This window comes from Hemicordylus capensis, chromosome 3, assembly GCF_027244095.1.
Source record: "Hemicordylus capensis ecotype Gifberg chromosome 3, rHemCap1.1.pri, whole genome shotgun sequence".
Lineage (NCBI taxonomy): Eukaryota > Metazoa > Chordata > Lepidosauria > Squamata > Cordylidae > Hemicordylus > Hemicordylus capensis.
The window spans coordinates 263108380-263129182 of record NC_069659.1 but is presented as its reverse complement, the minus strand read 5'-3'; the positions used below and the strand labels follow the sequence as shown (position 1 = coordinate 263129182).

General features: G+C 44.3%; 1 protein-coding gene across 5 annotated transcripts in view; it reads left to right on the top strand.

Annotated features, from left to right (window-relative positions):
* LOC128349939 (disintegrin and metalloproteinase domain-containing protein 9-like) overlaps window positions 1-20803 on the top strand; it is a 58359-nt gene that overhangs the window by 7326 nt on the left and 30230 nt on the right. For 3 of the 5 annotated variants that reach the window (XR_008319079.1, XM_053307278.1, XM_053307279.1), the window contains exons 3-10: window positions 2587-2684; window positions 3639-3715; window positions 4507-4585; window positions 7241-7317; window positions 7808-8024; window positions 10577-10642; window positions 10725-10796; window positions 20382-20554. Coding sequence is in view for 4 of the 5 variants with exons in the window: in XM_053307278.1 (XP_053163253.1) it covers window positions 2587-2684; window positions 3639-3715; window positions 4507-4585; window positions 7241-7317; window positions 7808-8024; window positions 10577-10642; window positions 10725-10796; window positions 20382-20554 (859 nt within the window). In the remaining variant the exon portion in view is untranslated. The remainder of the gene's footprint in view (window positions 1-2586; window positions 2685-3638; window positions 3716-4506; window positions 4586-7240; window positions 7318-7807; window positions 8025-10576; window positions 10643-10724; window positions 10797-20381; window positions 20555-20803) is intronic. The other 2 variants (XM_053307280.1, XM_053307281.1) reach the window with 2 other exon arrangements.

The following is a 20803-nucleotide window of genomic DNA, read 5'->3' as shown; positions in this document are numbered from 1 at the left end:
CATGGGAGCAGGGGAACTTTTATCGCACGGGGTTGCAGTGGTGTGGTTCGTCTGAACTGCTTCTCAACCAACAGATTAAATGCTAGAGTCATGTTTAATCCACATGCTGAGGAGCATTCAGGCCCACGTCAAAATTAGTAGGTGACAGAAGAATGGTGCATTGGAGGGAGAGAAACCTACTCCTTCACCATGAGATTAGGGCAGGCCAGTCCGAACCAGCTCCTTGAGTATTGTCCAGATTCGTCCCATTGAGGTTGCAGGGACAGTGGGAGCCATTGTTGTTAGTATGATTTCCAAGCTCACAAACAGATAAGTGGATGTGGATAAGTGAATTAGGCCTCTTGGCTCAAGGCACTGAAGAACCAACTCTAGATCCCAGGGACAGGAAGGAAGTAGAGTCTAAAGGGTACTTGTCACTCTTGCATAAATAGGGAGTGCCTTTGCATAATTAGGGAGTGCCTTTGCCACCCTTGCCATGGTTAAGGGTGTGTGGCACAGATTATATTCTACCATTATAAACAGGATGCAGGGAAAAGAGCAAGCTTGCAACGGAAGCTCTAGGGTAGGAATGGGCATGGACCGGTTCTGCGCTCCTTTTCTGGAGTGCCAAACTAGTTCGAAAGTCCAGCATTCGAACCAGTTTGGAGGAAGAAGGGTTCCTTTGCAGGGAGCCTCAATGTTGGGCCCCCAGATGTTATTGGACTTCAACTCCCATAATCCTCAACCAAAGGCCACTGGGCCTGGGGATTATGGGAGTTGAAGTCCAAGAACATCTGGGGGCCCAACGTTGAGGATCCCTGCAGGGACAGGGAGGGTGCCTTTACCTGACCCGCCGCGTTTGCTCTGTCAGTGCTCTCCCCAAATGTGTTGGTGCGGGGCTGCAGCATATCTTCTTGCAGCCTCGGTGAATGTCACCACGCAAATGGCCAACACATTTGTGCATGGTGCGCATGTGCATCGGCCATTTCTGTGGTGAAGTTAGCCAGGTCTGCAAGATGGTACGCTGCAGCCCCACACCAACACTTCGAGGGGAAGCGCCAGTGGGGGGAAAGTGGCGGGGCTGGTAAGGGCACCCTTACTTTACCTTCCTCCTCCTGCAGTTAAAGAAAAGTTAAGCCACTGCATTTTGCAACGGGTTGCCATGAAGCAATGGCCAGTGCGCCACAGTGATTCTCTGATTCTGCTCCAAAAGTGGGGAGTTTAAATTCCCCACTTTTGAAGGCAACTCACCCTGTAATACACCAGAATGGAACTGCCCTTCCCAGTGCCTAAGAAGAGCAAGTTGCCTGCAAAAGCAGGGAATTTAAATTCCCCACTTTTGCAGATGAGGCACCTCATAATGTAGTACCAGGAAGGACAGGTTCCTCCCACCATGCAATGAATAAGTAAACAAATGTGTGGCGGCTTTGCTACTTCAGTGAGTGTGTGTGTAATCTTTGTCAGATTATTATTTTTTTAAAGTCTTGAAAACACTGCTATGCTGCTCCCTGCTCCCTTTGCTGATTTAGCAGCTATACCGGGCGGTGTGTGTGTGTGGGTGGAATTGCAGGCTCGGCCCAAGAGGCAGGCATGCGGGCTGCCATTTTTGTCCCCCGTCACGTGTTGCGGGTGGACCCATTGTAGCACAAGAGCGCCTACATAACCACCTGGCTCTGCTCTGTTACTTCTCAGTTGCTCTGTGGGCAGGTACCCTTCCGCCCATCCCTTGACTCAGTGGGGGATATTCCAGTCGCCTTTTGGGCCCAAGTAGGAATTTTTTGGGTCTCAGCTGATTGGCTATGGTTGGGGCCTTTTTTCGCCTACATCTCACTGACCTTGTTAAGGTTGTCACTGGGCTATTTGGTCATTTTGCAGTTGAGTGCAGGTCGGGGTAGGCTAATTTACAATAGTGTTAGGCTGGAGAGCTGTTATTATTTTATTATTATTATTTTACATTTATATCCCGCTCTTCCTCCAAGGAGCCCAGAGCGGTGTACTACATACTTGAGTTTCTCTTTCACAACAACCCTGTGAAGTAGGTTAGGCTGAGAGAGAAGTGACTGGCCCAGAGTCACCCAGAAAGTATCATGGCTGAATGGGGATATGAACTCGGGTCTCCCCAGTCCTAGTCCAGCACTCTAACCACTACACCACGCTGGTTATGGTGAGTGGGAATACAGAGGAAGGCTTGGTGATCTCACAGCTCTCAGGCTGGATCCGTTCTCACTCAGATGCATGGCAGCAAGCGGCGCTCAGTGCCTCGCGACCTGGGTTGAGGTGGGCTGACATGCATCCTCTCTTCGGGGGTAACCTCATGGTAGAGATAAGGTTCGAACCGGTTCCGAGCTGAAAAGCCCGGTCCTTCGCTCTCCTGTTGGTATACCTCCTAAGAGAATGACCCACATAGGGGATACCCGCACTTTAGTTCAGTTCCTCGTTGCAAGTATAATTCTTTTGAAGAAAAATTTCAGCTTCTTTGAAACTTATAAATATCCTTTTAAAGGAAAAACAATCTAGATAAACTTTATTGTGGTCTTTGACTAGTACAGAAGCAAAGAATAATCTATCAAAACTGAACAAAAATAACTTTTAACTTTTACTTTTTAGAAGTGTCTGCTCATCAGATCTCTAGACATCCCACATATGAGATTATAGTCCCTCAGAGGTTAACAAATAGGGAGAAGCGCTGGACGCATTTCCATGAGGTTTGTTCCTCTCTCTCAGATTTTTTTCCTTTGATGCTTTTCATATGATGTGAATGTGAAATTATGGACATGTATAAATTGCCATTACCCATATCCATAAATGAACAGGATAATGGCAATATATGGCAAAGTACTGTGTAGGATTGAGTGAAAGAACTGCTGTCCTGTTATAGTAACACAACCCATGGCATTTCTGAGATTGTGGAGTACACTCCCTGTTGAAATACTCTGGCAATTTTTAAAAAACATCTGAAAATCTGTCTTTTCACCCAAGCTTTCCCAGCTTTTAAAAATTGTCTATTTTAATTTTATGCTTGATTTTAAGTTGTTGAATTGTTTTAACTTTTTATATGCATTAATTGAGACAAAAGTTTGGGCAGTATAGAAGTTTGATAAACAAATAAATAAAATTTCCCAGTTGCCAGACAATTCTGGACAATTCTGCATCACAGCAGTATACTGTACTAGGGCCATACATAATCCTTTGCCAAATGCAGTACACTGTCCATGTTCAGCACTTTTACAGAATAGAACATGACTGGGTGAAAGGGTAAATTTCCGGCTGTTTTACCTGAGTAGTCTCTTAATGGGTTTATGGACACTAGGGAGCCAGCTATATGAGCACATTATGGTGTAACTGACAGACAGCTATGCTGAACAGGCCTGCCTGACATTCTTTGCACAGGATGCCTTTGTGTCGAGACAAGCCACACTGTGCACTCCTTAGAGCTACGCATATCTGTAGACTTGGTATATGTAGCATGTAATGCTGAAGAACTCTTTGGGAGGAATACTTGCAGAGTACATGGCACATTTTTGGACTGAGCTTTGTTTATTTGTTCTCCATTTAAAAGGTTGAGTCAAACTGTATAGCATTTTTCTAATAAGACAGCACTAATTTTATGATTAATTTGAAAACTGTGTGTTATGTGGCATATATGATTTATTTTGCAGGAACATTTAGATAATCAACTGTCTTATTTGATTCAAACTGGAAATGGGACACACATTCTGAAACTGAAGAAAAATAAGTATGTTATATAGTGCTGCAAGATCTTTTAAAAATTTTTAGTCCCTCTTTTAATCCATCTCTTTTTAATGGATTAAAATATAATTGGAACAAAGAATCTGAATGGTAGAATATAATGGAGGATATGGGTTAAGGCAGGGCTACTCAAGCTTGGATCCCCAGTTGTTGTTGGGACTACAGCTCCCATCATCTCCAGCCACAGTGGCTTTGGCTATTGTGAATGGGATGATGGGAGTTGTAGTCCCAACAACATCTGGGGATCAAAGTTTGAGAAACCCTGTGTAAAGGGTAGTATTTATTAAAATGGGGCACTCATATTTGCATGTACAAATAAATATCCTTAAACGAAACACAAGAATCAGCAGCTATGGAAATGGCATTTTATTTATATTTGTAAGAAATATGCTAATAAAGAGGCAAACTATGTTTTTGCAGTTGGGTATGTAATATGCAACTCCTGAATCTTATTTTTAATTAACCCTTCAAATATGCTTTTCATTTGTATCTTTAATATATACTGTAGTTTTGTTACTGCAAACATTAAACTACTCCAAGTAGTCATTAGCATAATAAGAAAAATTATGACTTGCATGTCAAGTATGGCTGGGATCCACAGTGCTATGCATGGTGTTTTGCGCATGCTGTTTCAAATGAGATGACATAACAGGATATGGTGCTGCTGGAGCCTGAAACATGTAATAGAAAATTGCTATCATGTGAATTGCTGAATAATCTGTTTGCTGGAGTACCTTTTTTAGTTCAGAAACTGAAATATATGATTTTTACTTTCAGAAACCTTATTAGTGAAAATTTCTTAATATATACATATAGCAAAGATGGGAAGCTGGAGACCTCTCCCTTTGAAGCCAAGGTATGGATTATATAAAAGACCACTCTCTGATGGGGAGACACCTTCTGATTACAGTGCTGAAAACAGCTCCAGGGTGCATTGGATGGTGCTGACTTATTCCCAGTCCAAAAACCCATGGTGCCCCAAAGAGTTACCTGACATTCCTGTCTCTAATATCATTGCAGTATTAGAGAGAGCTGGGAGCTCTGGGTAAAGCCCTGCACTGGACCCCCATGGTGCTTTTGGCCTCTATGCCCCCCCCCCCCCCGCTTACCATTGGGCAGTGAGTGCCCAGTGGGGACAGAGGATGGGAAGAAGAGCTTCTGCCACTGCTGAATCATTTGACAGTGGTGGCAGCTCCTTCTCCTACCCTCCCCAATGGCCAATGAGCTTTCTGCAAAGGTCCCTGCATAATAACCTATCACAAAGAAAGTGGAATTTGGCTCCAGTACTTGGAGATGGGACTGTAGTTTGGTGTTAAGAGTATCTGCCTTGGATTCAGAAGGCCCCAGGTTCAACACCTGGCATCTCCAGCTGGGAAAGTTCCCTGCCTGAAACGTGGAGAGCTGCTGCCAGTCAATGTAGACAGTACTGAGCTAGATGAACCAGTGGTCTGATTTGGTATAAGGCAGCTTCCTATGTTCCTAATACATATTTGAAAGATGACTAAAACTGGTGGGCATGAACCATACCTGGAACAACAGTAAATTGTAGGCTCGAGTCATGAAAGGAAAAGGATTGGCTAGGAGGTGTGCAGTAGCCTTTATTTCAAATATTAGTTGGCTTGCCATGGTGCACACAGGCCTCTGTATATGCAGCTTAGAGTTGTGTGGTGGGAGAAAGACAGGGAACTCTCAGCTGCATAAACATAAGTCTGTGTCCTATAACAATCCCTTTGCTGCTATGCCAGTGTAGAGATGGACCAGGCCATATGATTCCAATGCTAAATATATTGGCTGCCATCTCCATTAGTGGTGCAGTGGTGTTGTATGCAGAACACCTCTGCAATGCTTTGCTGCATGTGGTGGGAGGGGCAGTTTTCAAGATCTCGTTCCTCTTCAAGCACTCTTTAACACCCTTCATTTGTCCCCAAGGGCTCTGTGACCCTCAGGGACATAGGGCCAAAGTGTTAGAGTGCTTGCAGGGAAGAAGAGAGTGCTGAAAGTTGCTCCCCCTACAGCGGGACTCTGAAATATTCAGTTCTGCAGAGGCAGTCTGCATGCAGTGCCTCCACTCCATTAGTGATGATGTCGGCTGTTGACTTAGAAATAACCCTTCCCTCTGCTGTATTAGAAGGCGGATATAGAAGGACCCCAACTGTGGAAAGACTATGTCCCTGCAACACTGGGCAGGTCGAAACCACAGAGCGTGTACTCCTTTTCTGCCTTTCTTCAGAGACAGTCGCGCCAAGCTCATTCTGCCACTACTCATCAAGTACCCCCTACTCATCGAGCCATTCCTACACCATGATGCTGCTCTCGGATGAAGATCTGACCTTCACGTATAACACAGCCAAGTTCTGTGTGGCAGCGTGTAGGATACTTCGGGCCCTGACAGCCACCAGGCGTTGCCCCAGTTTGCAGCCCCATTACAGCTCTGCGTGAATTCCAAACAGGCGACAGCCTCCACTCAATCCCAGCTCCATCTTTCTAATTATGGACTATTTAGACAGTCTCTTAGCTATCCACAAAAAGGCCCTTTATTGCACAAAAAAGAAAAAAACTAAAAGTTGGTATACATAAATAAAACGTTTCGGTGTTACACATCATCCTCAGTTAAGCACACAAATGAGCACAGATATCATTTGTGTGCTTAACTGAGGATGATGTGTGACACCAAACCTTTTATTTATGTATACTATCTTTGAATTTTTTTCTTTTTTGCACAATAAAGGGTCTTTTTGTTGAGAGTTGAGGAGTTATGTGCATTGCATCATAATATCAATTTATCATTGCAACATTATGTGCATTGCAACATATCAGTTTATCAGTCTGTTAGTTTTTCTCTTAGTTTGTATATTCTAATATAGCAAATCCATGCATTTCATACTTACACCATATTAATAATCTCTTATTTTGAGATTCTATAAATCATGTCTTAATCTTTTAAACTATTATAATAGATTTTAGTGATGCCGCATTTTAAATAGGTCTTATACTCTGCATCAGCAGTTTTATACAGTCTAATATTTTTAGTTTTATAGTTTGCTTTATTTATTTATTTATTTATTTATTACATTTATATTCCGTTCTTCCTCCAAGGAGCTCAGAGTGGTGTACTACATAAGTTTCTCCTCACAACAACCCTGTGAAGTTGGTTAGGCTGAGAGGGTAGTGACTGGCCCAAAGTCAAGTATCATGGCTGAATAGGGATTTGAACTCGGGTCTCCCTGGTCCTAGTCTAGCACTCTAACCACTACACCACGCTGGCTATTATGTTGTTATGATTTCCCCAATTCCCTTGATTTTATGCAGGCCTATGACCGTAATAAAGATAATTGATTGACTTAGAAATACCGTAAGTTTCATTGGAATCTTAGAACTAGCTTTATAGTAAATGTTATTAAGAATAAGGTTCTAGTTTGAGTGAACATAGTGTATTTGTTTTTTACCATGTAAGGCTGAATCTGTTCTTTCCATTAGAAAAGCACTGTGTTTCATTATTATTTGATTTCAGACCCACTGTTATTACCATGGGGTTGTCGAAGGAGCTGTAGACTCTCTGCTTGCTTTCAGTACCTGTGATGGACTTAGGTACTATCCTTCTTTATTTTCACCATGTCTTAATTTTGAGGCAAACAGATGTTTAATTTGCTGAGGAAGAGCGAGGCTTAGTAGATTTGTGTGTACTGAGGGTTATAGGATCTTGGCTAGCCAAACAAGGCAAACCCAAGTAAGTACTTTATTCAGCCTTGTTGTTTTGAGTAATCCATAGGAATGGATTACACTTCTGAGTTTTGGTAGATTAATTGCTCTTTGAAAATGCGGGAGCATGTAGACATTTAAATTAGACCTGGATTTGACATTAATTCATGCTGGGAAGTTAGCATATTTAAAAATAGAACTTCTTGTTAGCCTGTTGAACTCGTGAACATTAAACATACTTCCCAATTTTAACAGCAGGTTATGTTACATTCTGTTTGCTATGCATTATTTAGCAATAATTGCTCAGGGTCATATCCTGTGTGTGTAGGCAGGGAGAGGGGAACTTGATGAGACAACTTTTTTGCTTTTATGGTTTTAGGGGAATCCTCCACATTGATGGCAGACGGTATGGCATGGAGCCAGTCAATGGATCAGATCAGTTTGAACACTTTTTCTATGCATTAGATGATTCTCACCGAAAGCCTTTTTTATGTGGTGTGTCAAACGATGACTTCTACCATGAACAGAGCATGGAGGATTTTCACAAATATACAAATATATCACATAGGCCTTTCAGCAAGGACACGATTTTAAGGGTATATGCATTTATATCTTTTCCCCCTCCCCAATGGATATCTCATGCCTAGTTTGTTTCTTATAGATTTTTGCAGTGGTCCTTTTGGATTTCAAATGAGGTAATATATTTCCAATCCATGAGTGGTCCTCCCCCTGTTAGTCAATTTCTGTAATTAAAATAATGCTGTGAAAAAGAAGTCAATGATCAAATAAAATAAGTTGTTCATCCTAAACTACCTGGAATAAATTTCAAGTAACTCAGCTGAGATAACTTATAAACTCACAGTTTGATGATCTGTATGTATACAGCATGTAAAATTAACCATGGGGTTAATTTGTTTACTCAGTAAGTCAAATAAGCATGCCAGATCAGTTACCAGTTGATTCTGGATATTGGAAAAAAAATTTCCAGAAAAATATTTGGTTTCAGAATTTTCAGGAAAACCTTCACCATTGTGCATTGTACCAACAAAAAAGCACATAGAGCCAGGCACATAGATTGCTCTGTTATTGTGAGACCTTAATTTGTGGCATGTTGAGGCCAACTGGCCCAGAAGCACTGCTACTGCAGCTTGTGTTGATGCTGTTGCTCAGCCAGTATCCTTCTTTACCAGACACAGATCAGCAACCACAATAAAAAAATGTTACATTTCAAATGTGGATGGAGGAAGGGTATGGCAGGAGTGGATCAGGATTACGGATCACAATGGCTTAATTAGATATAATCTTAACAGACTAGGGATGTGCACAAACCGGTCCGGAGGCCATGTTAGAGGCCTCCGAACCGTTTCAAACAGGGCCTGGTCTGACAGTCCGATGCTGGCGGAGGATGGTTCTTTAAGGGCGGGCGGGGGGGGGCTTGAACTTACCCCTCCTGCAGCTTTTCCCCTGCCGGCGCTCCCTTTTTCTGAAACGATTTTGGGGCGGCAGCATTCCTCCTTGCTGCCCCTGCCCCCGTTGTTAGCCAAAAATACCGGAAGTCACATGCGCATGTCATGCACACAACATGCTCATGCAACCTCCACATGCACGTAACGCACACATCATGCTCATGCAACCTGCGTGTGTGACGTGCGCCGTGGCGGGCGCACGCGCACTTTTGACTTCCATTATTTCCGGCTGACAACAGGCAAGGGCAGCAGGGAGGAACGTTGCTGCCCCAAAATTGTTTCAGAAAAAGGGAGCGCCGGCGGGGGGAAAGTGGTGGGAGGGGTAAGTGCAACCCCCCACTGCCGCCGGCACCGGACTGCGCTTCCGCAGTTCCATGCACATCCCTATAACAGACATCTAGCTATGTAGATCAACAGTATCAGGATGGGGGCACAACTGTGATCTTATTCTTAAATATGTTACTTTGGAATTAAATTGAGTTATATCATAGAAACTGAATTCCATTAAAACAAATTGAATTTAAAGATTTATAAATGAAAAGAGCATGTTCAAGAGCCATGGTTCTAGAACAAGGAAATCAAATAAATAAAATGGTTCCCAACCTGGGGGCCTCCCAGTTGTTGCTGAACTTCCATCAGCCCCAGTCACAATAAATTGTAGCTGGGGCTGATGAGAGTTGTAGTTCAGCAACATCTGGAGGCCCCCAGATTGGGAACCACTAATCTAGAGGTATTCAAATAAAACTAGCTGATCCAGCGCAGACCATCTGCGGCCCTAGTTCTCCCTGTCATTTCCCCCCTCCTTCAACCCCAGTCTGCTCTCCGTCCTCCGTCCCCCCCCCCACCCAGCCCCAGTCTGTTCTGCTCTTGGCTTTCCTTTCCCACCCTGCCCATTGGCAGTGCTTTCCCTCCCCGTCGGCCGCTGCAGCCATTTTCTTCCCACCCCCTTCACTATCCCCCAGGCAGCTGCTTGCAAACTCTTGTGAGAGCTGCCATGCATGTGATTAGCGACGGGTACGTTTAGGAGAATTAGATAGATAGCACTCATAGATCTCCCTTTGCCATGCTAAACAAATACTCAGAGGGAGGAGCAGCTGGCTCTACTTCTTTCCCCCTTCCCAATTGGGATAGAGACAGTGACTGAGGGTGGGGTCTCCATTACAACAACTGTTTTCTATTGTATATGTAGATTCTGGACTACACATAGGAGGGAGGATGGATTTGAGTTACTTTTCTATGTGCAATAGCCTCTTGTGTTTGCTGATGGGCAGTCTACAAGTTCTCTGATGTTGCTGGATGACTGTGGTTAAATTCTCACTGAGGTGATAAACCTTCATTTCGACTGTAATACTTTATGCTGCAGGTTAGGGAATCACATGATGGAAGTATCCCCCAAATAGGTGGGAACTACAACTCCCATTAACCCCAGCTACCAAAAAGGTGTGGGGGGGATTCCTCTACATATGGAGAAAGCTAGGCTAGAATCATTCTCTTTATTCAAAATAGGAATTGTGAAAGCTTACAGTGCAAGTTCAGAAAGTAAATTGGCTGCTTACTTGGATACTTTAAAAACAAAAATCCTGAAATTTCTGATTGAGCTTGTTTATCTAAAACATTTCAAGACAAAATGAATAATACTGTAGTGTACAAATGTTTAATGCAATATATTTTCCAATTTTCAGAGAAAACGAGCCGTGTTGCCTGAGAAAAGATACGTCGAGCTGTATATGGTTGTTGATTATAACAGGGTAATTTCTCTTAGACTAATACAGTTTGCTACAGTATTTTATTTTCCCATCTTTGAGCATCTTTCATTTTGAATTGTTTCAGTATTTGATGAAAAAGTCTGATGCTACTGCTGTACAAAAGGAAGCCGTTGAACTGACTAATTATGTTGATGGGGTAAGTTATCACAGAGCTGCTTATTACATTATTTTGTAGACAACGTTTAAAAAAACCCACAGTTTTCCATCTTGCCTCTGCAAATCTTCCTATGTTGAAATGTTTATCGACATTTTGTTAGTATTTAGACTTTGCTCACCATTAACTTCACCAAACAATGTACCTGATAAAAAGCATACAAAACTGTAAACTCCGGGTATCTGATTCTTTGGGATAATATCCAGGAGAGCATTCATACACTTGTGTGTTTAATAAATGTACTTTCCAAGTGTGTGCTGTTGGTTGGTTGTTCACTCTCCAAAAAGCATACTTCTCCTTTGTGGTCTCTATGCATTACATGTATGGAAAATGCGCATGCACAGAGCTCTGTTCAGACACTTCAATAGCTATAACTTTAAGAGTTTTGGCAGTAGCTCCTCCGCCAAGGTATCAGTGGTTCTTATGGCCACTGATACCTTGGCCAAAACCTCTACATTCCCCCATATACCATCTTCCGCCTAGAGCCTCATCAGACTCTCATTGATCACCTCATTGAATGCCTCATCGGATTTTCTTTCTGCGACTTTACTTTCCTCAGTTTTCCTCCCTACCAGAGAGAGAGAGACAATAAAGTAAAGAAAGTGCATGTTCACCCTTCTGTTTTTTCTTTCCAGTTTTCTTCTGCCCATCTCTCTGTCGTTACTTATGATGTTATATTTAGATTTGTTTTTCCCCTTGGATCATTCCCCCCTGCCCCTTTTTTTTAACCTCACACTGCCTTCCCTCAGATTATGGCAGAGAAAATACTCTTCAGAAAGTGTGCTACTTGCAGCAGCAAATTGCCCAGTACAGACAGTCACAATCAGTGTTCCCTCTCAGGGATTCCCAGGTGTTGTGGACTACAACTCCCATAATCCCCAGCCAAAGGCCACTAGGATACTGGGAGTTGTAATCAACAACAATTGGGAATCCCTGTTAAAGGGAACACTGGTCACAGTGTTCTTGGTCTTGGAGTGAAAGATATAGGAATTCACAAATTACCAAAGAATCGAGCATCGCAACTACATGGCTTCTTCTGGGTATATGCCCTTATGGCCACCAATACCTTGGCCAAAACCTCTACAGTTGTTGCCAAGCATAGTACCTTAGCTTCAGCATCACATATGGCTACCTTAACCATTTCAATATCAGAGCTGGCAGTGAGTGCTGTGGCTGGATTGCTAATGGTATTGACTGAAGAACCTACTCCAGGACCATTCCTCCTGGACTAGCCCCCAAACCATTGATCCTTATGCTTAAGCTGTCTTATCTTCTTGGTTAAGTCCAAGATCATGAAAAATCAAAAGGTTTCACTGGAAGCACAGAAGAAGAAGAAGAAGAAGAAGAAGAAGAAGAAGAAGAAGAAGAAGAAGAAGAAGAAGAAGAAGAAGAAGAAGAAGAAGAAGACCCAAGCCACTGGAGGGCCCAGTCGTGTGTACCAACTCTTCTCCTGAGAGGGGATTCAGTATGTACCAACTGAATTGGAAGTAAACAATCCTGCAGGCCACCCCAGATGTGCAGCCTTTGGAACTGATCTAGGAACTGTGTCTCCCCAGCCTGTGATACACGTTCCCAGCCTCCATACAGCCTAGATCAACACTGACACTCTCAGACTCCACATTGCTATTGGAGTTGAGACTGCTATAGGCATTCTGGAACCAATTGCAGTTATAGGAGAAGTTTTCTAGAATGTTCATATGTAATGACTGAGGATGCTGGGCCATGAAGAATCTTTGTTTGATTCCTTAAGGGAATCAAATTTCAGATCTATAACTTTGGTGTGGTGCCCCAGGGGAGTGGAGCTGCCACAGGAAGAAACTCCTGTCGTTTGGCCTACATTGGAAGCTGCTGGTCATGCCAGTTGTTTACTCTCTTTGATTACAACATCACACCCCCAATAAACACTCCAAAACATGTTTTCTAATTAGGGTTGTTTGCTTCCAAACACAAAAGTTGCCTATGTCATGCCAAGGTCCAAACATGTTTTTCATTTTAATGTGGTGCTTCATATGCTTCAGCCCCATTTCATACTACCCATTTCTGTATCACATTGCAGCTCAAATTTCTTTAGGCATCTGGACACAGGCAGAATCCAGTAATCATATCAATCTCCTTGAACTGGTGGCTATTTTCAAGGCTTTCCAATTGCTACTCCAGAATGAGGAAGTTGTAGTAATGACACACAGTACCACTGCTCTGTCTTATATCAATCAAACCCCTCTGTGTTTGGCCATGCAGTCCTGGAAATTGTACCTTCACCTATGGATTACCCCACAAGTGATGCACATTACAGATGCTACCAATACCCTTGCAGACTCCCCGAGCTGGCATGTGCAACTTTCCCATGAGTGGCACATCCACAGGGATGTTGCCCAAGCATTTTGCTGCCATTGACAAATACCTCTTAATTTGTTCATTATGGCTATTTGTTCACTACTGCCCAGGTTCTGCAGCAGTGTGCCACAATTCTTACTCATAAGATGACAATTTGCTCTGAATATGGAATGGGGAGTTGATGTACACCCCCCCCACACACATTTCCATTACGATTCTGGGTGATAAAAAAATTTTGAACAGACAAGTTCAGCTGCATTCTAGTCACACCATGGTGGCCTTTAGGGATTTTCCCAGATCACAGTTCGAGCACTTCTAGGGAAATTTGAAAGGGAACTTTAAGAAAAAGGAGAGCAGGTCCTTACCTGCTCTCCGCTGCCCCATTCAGCTTCCTCCTGGGGCAGTGCGCATCCCAATAACCCACTGTGTGGGTGGAATCAGCATGCACATGGCGTCCGTGCATGTTCAGGCACCATTTGTAACACCATGCTGACCACACAATAGGTGCCTGCACATGCATGAATGCTGAATGGGGTGGGGGTGGGGTTATTGGGATGTGCGCTACCCCAGCAGGAAGCTGAATGGGATGGTGGAGCGCAGATAAGGACCTGCTCTCCTTTTTCTTAAAGTTCCGTTTCGAATTTCCATAAAAGTGCTCGACCCATGCTTCAAACCGTGGTCCGTCCACATCCCTAGTGGCCTTGGCAACCATGATTCTCAACCCTTTTATTCATGTCCAGGAAAACTTACACACCTGGACCTGCTCATAGTGAATCAAGGGACAACATATCCACACATCCACAGTCTCATACTCGCCGCCTGGAGGATAAAGATAGGTCAGTGATTACTGATGACATATAACAGATCTTAACAGCATCTTGGATGCCCTCAACCAGACATTCGTGCAGGGGCGTAACTACTATTAGGCAAGGGGAGGCGGCTGCCTGGGGGCCCCCACGCCTCGAGGGGCCCCCCCAGAGGCAAGTCACATGTGAAGTGTGTGTGTGTGTGTGTGTGTGTGTGTGTGTGTGTGTGTATCAGCGAGGGGTCCATTTTAAAATTTTGTCTCTGGGCCCACTCAAGCCTTGTTACGCCCCTGCATTCGTGTGACACTAAGTGGAAACATTTCTCCATCTTCGCTGAATCCTTGTCACAGGATCCATCCAATTGTTCCATCAACCACTTATCTTTGAAACATTTTGGCCTCACTAAGTCTTCATTGAGGGTTCATTTAGCAGCAGCCATTGCTGTGTATTGCATGCAACCATCCCCCTTTTTACACCCCACTATAGAGAAATTTCTTGAGGACAGCATTTGTATCCTGCAAATTCTAAGCTGGTTACGCCTTTAGACCTACAATTGGTTCTTAAATATCTGATGCACTAACCATTTGAACCATTGGCTACTTGTAATCTGAACCTTCTGATGTTGAAAAGTATTTTTTCTCAATGCTATCACTTCAGCTCATTGGGTTGGAAAATTGAAAACCCTTAAATCTGATCCACCATACCTTACTTTTCATAGTGACAGGGTTCTTCTATGACCTGATATCTCCTTTCTCCCTAAAGTGGTGTCAGATTTCCATATATCTTCACAAGACATTTTACTTCAAATTATGTCCCTCCCACCCCGCCCCCCCAAAAAATCTGGCTTCAGATTAAGAAAGAGCATGGCATATTCTCTCTCTCTCTCTCTCTCTCTCTCTCTCTCTCTCTCCACACATACATATGTACCAGGCATTCTCTCTATATATCTTTCTATCTATCTACGGCAGGGATGTCAAACTGTGGCCCTCCAGCTGTTTTTGGACTACAACTCCTATAATCCCCAGCCACAGTGGCCAGTAGCCAGGGATGATGGGAGTTGTAGGCCAACATCTGCAGAAGGGCCACAGTTTGACATCCCTGATCTACGGTGTGCATAATCCAAGTTACAATATAAAAATAATACAAACAAAACACTTCCACAAAATAAAAACAATTCTCAGAGTAAAACAATTAAATGGTTTAAAATTAGTTTTAATTAGAAGCCTGAGAAAACAGGTGTGTCTTAAGGTTGCTTTTTAAAAGCAGTCGAGGATTGAGAAGCTCTTATTTTGATAGGAAATACATTCCAAAGCCTGGGGCAGCCACAGAGAAGGCCTGGCGCTGAGTTGCCACTAGACAAGCCGGCAACAACTGTGACCTTATCTCCCCGGATGATCTTAATAGGTGGCAGGGTTCATGACAAAGGCTGCACTCTCTTAAGTACTAGGGATGTGCATGAACCTGTTTGGAGGCCCTTTTACAGGCCTCCAAACAGGTTTGAACACCAGAGGTTCGAGGGGTTTGAAGGCGGGGGTGGGACAACTTTAAGGGGGGGTGCACTTATCCCTCCCTCCACTTTTCCCTCACCAGCACTCACTTGAAAACCATCCGGCGGGGAGGCCTTCCCTCCACCCCGTCCGCTCTTTGGACCAGAAGTAGGTGAAAGTAGCTTGCGTGTGCATGCACACCTTGGACCGGTTTTCAAGTGAGCACTGGTGAGGGGAAAGCGGAGGGAGGGGTAAGTGCATCCTCCTCCACCCTTAAAGTTCCCACCCCCGCCTTCGAACCAGCCCCTGCTGGTTCTGTGCCCATCCCTATTAAGTACCCTGGAACTAAGCCATTCAGGGCTTTATAGGTAATAACCAGCATTTTGTATTTCACTCAGAAACATATCGGCAGCCAGTGCAATTCTTTCAGAATCAGTGTTATGTGGTCCCTTCGAATTATCCCAGAGACCAACCTGGCTACCGCATTCTGTACCAGTTGCAGTTTCCAGAATACTTACAAAGGCAGCCCCACATAGAATGCACTACTGTAGTCAAGCCTGGAGGTTACCAGCCTGTGTACTAGAGATATGCACGAGCTGTTCACGCACCCGTTGGCAGGGCAGGGAGCGGTTCCTTTAAAAAGCAGATAAGGAGCTTCTTACCCGCTCATCCCCCACCCCGCCGCTTTCCAGATGGCAGCGTGGGGCTGCAGTGCTGCTCCCTGCAACCTCCCTGCAATATCAACATGTCCATGGCTGGCACGTACGCACACTGGCCATTAGCATGCCAACTGTGGAGGCTGCAGGCAGCAGCACCGCAACGCTGCACGGCCATTTGGAGAGTGGGGACCGCTGGCAGAAAAGTGGTGGGGCAGGGATGAGCGTGTAAGGAGCTCCTTGCCTGCTTTTTAAGGGAACCACTTCCCACCCTGTTGAGCTGGTTCAAATGCTGGTGCCCTAGCTGGTTCAACTCTTCCCAGAGGAGGCACCAAACCAGCTCGTGTGCCTCCCTAATATGTGCTACTTTTTAAGGTCATTTACCTTCAGAAATTGCATAGCGGACATATCAGCCAAAGATGATAAAAAGCACTCCTGGCCACTGCTTCAACCTGAGAAAGCAGGGGGAGTTTTGGATCTAAGACTCCCAAGCTACGTACCTGATTTTTCAGGGGGAGTATTACCGCATCCAGAACAGACACATTTAATCCCTTCCTCCCCCACAATCAGTACCTCCATCTTATTTGGATTCAACTTCAGTATGTTATCCCTCATCCAGCCCATTACTGCCTCCAGGCAGGCATTTGGGGAAGTTATGCCATTTCCTGATGAAGTTAATAGGGAGAAATAGATTTGGGTGTCATCAGCATATCAACACCCTGCATCAAATATCCTGATGATCTCTCCCAGCGATTTCATATAGATGTTAAAGAGCACTGGAGACAGAATGGAGCCTTGTGGAACTCCATACAGTAACCTTTGCTTTGAAGAGCAACAATCTCCAAGTAACACCATCTGAAATCTACCTCAGAGGTTCGGAACAGAACCACTGTAAAACAGTGCCACCTAATTCCACCTCTCCCGGCAACCCAGAAGAATACCATGGTCGATGGTATTGAAAGCTGCTGAGAGACCCAAAGGGATAATTAGAATCACATTCCCTCTGTCAGTACCTAATTGGAGATCATCCATCAGGCCAACCAAGACAGTCTCAACTCCATAACCCGTTTCAAAGCCAGTTTGAAATGGGTCTAGATAATCAGTTTCCTCCAGGAGCTGAGAGGTCACCAACCTCTCATTCAACCTGCCCAACCATGGGAGATTAGAGATGGGCCTATAGTTGCCTAACTCTGAGCTGTCCAATGTAGGTTTTTTTCAAATATGGTCTAATGATAGTCTCCTTAAGAAAAAGAGGCATCATACCCTCCCTCAGAGAAGCATATGATGTTTACCATACCCTTTCCAGTAAGCTGACTGTTCAATAAAATAAGCTAAGTTGGGCAAGGGTCAAGAGAGCAGGTGGTAGGACACACAGTCCGAACAGTTTGTCCATATCGACAAGAGTCACAAACTGAAAGTGATCCAATCTGACCATGTGAGAGGACTTGCTGGATACCTCCATAACAGACTCTTCCCTAATTGTAGATCTAATTTGTCCTGAATAAGAGAGATTTTGTCAGCGAAAAAATCATTTAAAATGTCACCGCAAGTAACCATTGGTTCCAAATTTGGATGCAAGGGGGAGGCGGTTTGTATGATCCCTCTCACAACCTAGACAACTCTGCTGGACATAATCTTTAGGATGCAATGCAGGCAGAAAAGATTTGCTTATTTGCCACACATATTGCCAGAGCATAGATCTTCAGATGCACTCTGTGGTGTAACTGATCAGTCGAGTATTTCTCCATTTGCGCTCTAGTAGTCTGTCTCACTGCTTCAGCTCTCATAATTCTTCCAAATAACATAGGGCTAATTTTGAAGCAGGTCAGAGAGAACGTTTAGGAGCAATTGTGTCTACTGCTCTAGTGAGTTCGTTATTCCAAGTTTGCACCAGAGCATCAATAGAATAATCAGAGCCAATTCAAAATCCTTCCAAGGCTTCTTGGAATTCTATTGGATTTGAGCAGACCAACCTAATGGGTCCTTGTTGGGCGGACCAACCTAATGGGTCCCACATCCCTGCAGAGGTGGGTTGTGGTTGCAAGTCTTACCTTAGCCAGATAGTGGCCCATCCATGACAATAAAATAATAGGATTCCCAACCCATAGAACACCACCTTGATCAGAGTAAAAGACTAAATTGAACGTGTGACCAGCAACATGTGTGGTCCACTTGGGATAGGTCCATAGTTATCATGGTTGCTATGAACTCCTAAGCTGCCTCTGACAACCCGGTTCTGTAGTGAACATTGAAGTTCCCCACCATTGTTAAGAAACCTTTACCTTCTGAGGTTTGTGCTCATTCTATGAGATCTGTGGCCCCTTCCATGGCATTCTGTAAAGGCATCCTGTTGGTCTCCCATTTGCACAGCTGCAGTGTGGGGTACCCCCTCTTCTTTAGTTTATCATTATGCCTTGGACACGAGATCGCACAGGGATCTGTTGTTTGAATTCTTCTGCTTTTCAGTGACTCTTCTCCTATCATCCAGCTAGGTGAGCTTCCTAGTCTCCCATACATGTGTTGCACAGAGACCACGAAGGAGTAAGACGGGTTATTCATCTGTAACTGCAGTTCTTCAAGTGGTCTTTTTGTATTCACATGACCCACCCTCCTTCCTACAGTAGTGTCACTGACTTTATCTGTGCTGGCTGCTCAAGATTGAGGAGGCTCTGGGCAGAACACAGTATATGAGGGGCTACTGGGGGTGGAGCTACCCCCAAAACTTTTAAAAGTATAGCTATGGAAGTGTCGGAACTGGGCTCTGCACAGGCGTATTTCCCATATGTGTGAATGCAGAGAAGTCCACTCCAAGAACTACAAGAAACCACCACCTTAGTAGGGATGTGCACGAACCGGTTTGCAAGCTATGTTAGAGGCCTGCAAACCGGTTCGCTGGTCCGGCGCCGGGGGGGGTGTTGCTTTAAGGGCGGGGGGTTGTACTTACCCCTCCCTTTCCCCCCTCCGCTTTCTCCCCCTGGCGCTTCATTTTTAAGCAAAATCTTTGGGACGGCAGCATTCCTCCCTGCCCCCTTGTTGCCAGCTAAAAGCGGAAGTAACTTCTGCGCATGTGCCTGCTGCTGTGCGCGTGCACCACACACGTCACTGTGACATGCACAGTGCGTGTGCGCGCAGCAGCAGGCACATGCGCAGAAGTTACTTCCGCTTTTAGCTGGCAACAAGGGGGCAGGGGCGGCAGGGAGGAACACTGCCGCCCCGAAGATTTTTCTTGAAAATGGAGCGCCGGAGGAGGAAAAGTGGCGGGAGGGGTAGGTACAAACCCACCCACCCACTCCTTAAAGCAACACACACACACACAGTGTCGGACCGCGCCTCCGCGGTCCGTGCACATCCATAACCTTAGAAGCTCAATTACCTTAATGATCCTTTAAAATAAGTTGCATTGTTTCCAAGGGAGAGCCAGGCCACTGGAAAGGCAAGCAGCCACCGGCTTTCTGCTGTTCCGTGCTTCAGCTCCCTGCCTCCATTTCTTTTCACAATGCTGATGTTGACTAGTGATATCTGTTGGTCATCTGAGAAACTGCACCACTAATGCTCCAAACCACAGTTAAAAATACAGCTGCCCTCAACAGAAAAACAAACAAAAACGGAATGACACACAAAACCAACAACAAAAGGAATGCAGGGAAGAAAGAAGTGCTGGAAAAGAGTGAATTGAAGGAAAGAAAGAAGAATGGAAAGATAGACTCCAGAAAAACAGACTCCATAAAAATCCTCTGCTCCTCCTCTCAGCAGAGGAGGAGAGGATTTCTTCAGGCACAGAGAAAGAAAGGACACAGGGATGAAGGGAGGGAGAGGAGAATATAACGTAAGTGGAGAGGGAGAAGGCTGACACAAAGCCAACAACTGTTCCTTGTCATTTTTGATGGGTTTTTTGGCTAGTTTGTTGTAATCATTTCTCCTCTTTATCTTTCTCCCAGTTAAGGCACTCAGGATGGGCTTACAACATAGTGAAAACAGTAGTATTAAAAAGAGAAATTACTGCTGCTAGGTGCTAATATAACAAAAAAAGCCCCTCTGGAACCATGAGTGGCAGCGTCCAAGAGCTGAGTGGCAGTGCCAGGGCAGGACTTCCTATCCATTTTTGGCACTGTAACCATGTGTGTTGCTTCTCCAAGTAACTTCTGAAGAATGTTAGTGTAATAAGGGCATGTCTGTTGACAGCAGGTGCTTCCTGTTTGTTGTCAGAGATACAGGTGGTCTGGGGAATCAGTAGCCAATCAACTTACAGGTATCTACATGGTAATGATGGTTGTGTATCTGCAGATGTTCAGTTCCTTAAATATACAAGTTGTACTAGTTGGGCTGGAGATATGGACTAATCAAAACCCCATAGAAGTGATGGCAGGTACAGCTGGAGATGTGCTGGGCAGATTTGTGGCTTGGAGAGAGAAGAATCTCATGAAGCGATCAAGGAATGATGCCAGCCACCTCATCATGTAAGGATCACACCCCTACACAATTCAATCTATAGTTACAGACTAGGGGACTGGGATTTTAAATAAATATATTTGTTAAAGTTCCTAAATTTTGCAATTGGAATAAACAATACAAATTAGAAAGATGCGCCTAAATGCACTAAGTTTGCACATTTCATAGACTTTGTATAGTTATACATGGTATGTTCATTTCTTCTAAATTTGGAAAAGTAAGTTCAAGGGATTTGGAGCCCCTCTTTTTTAAATGGC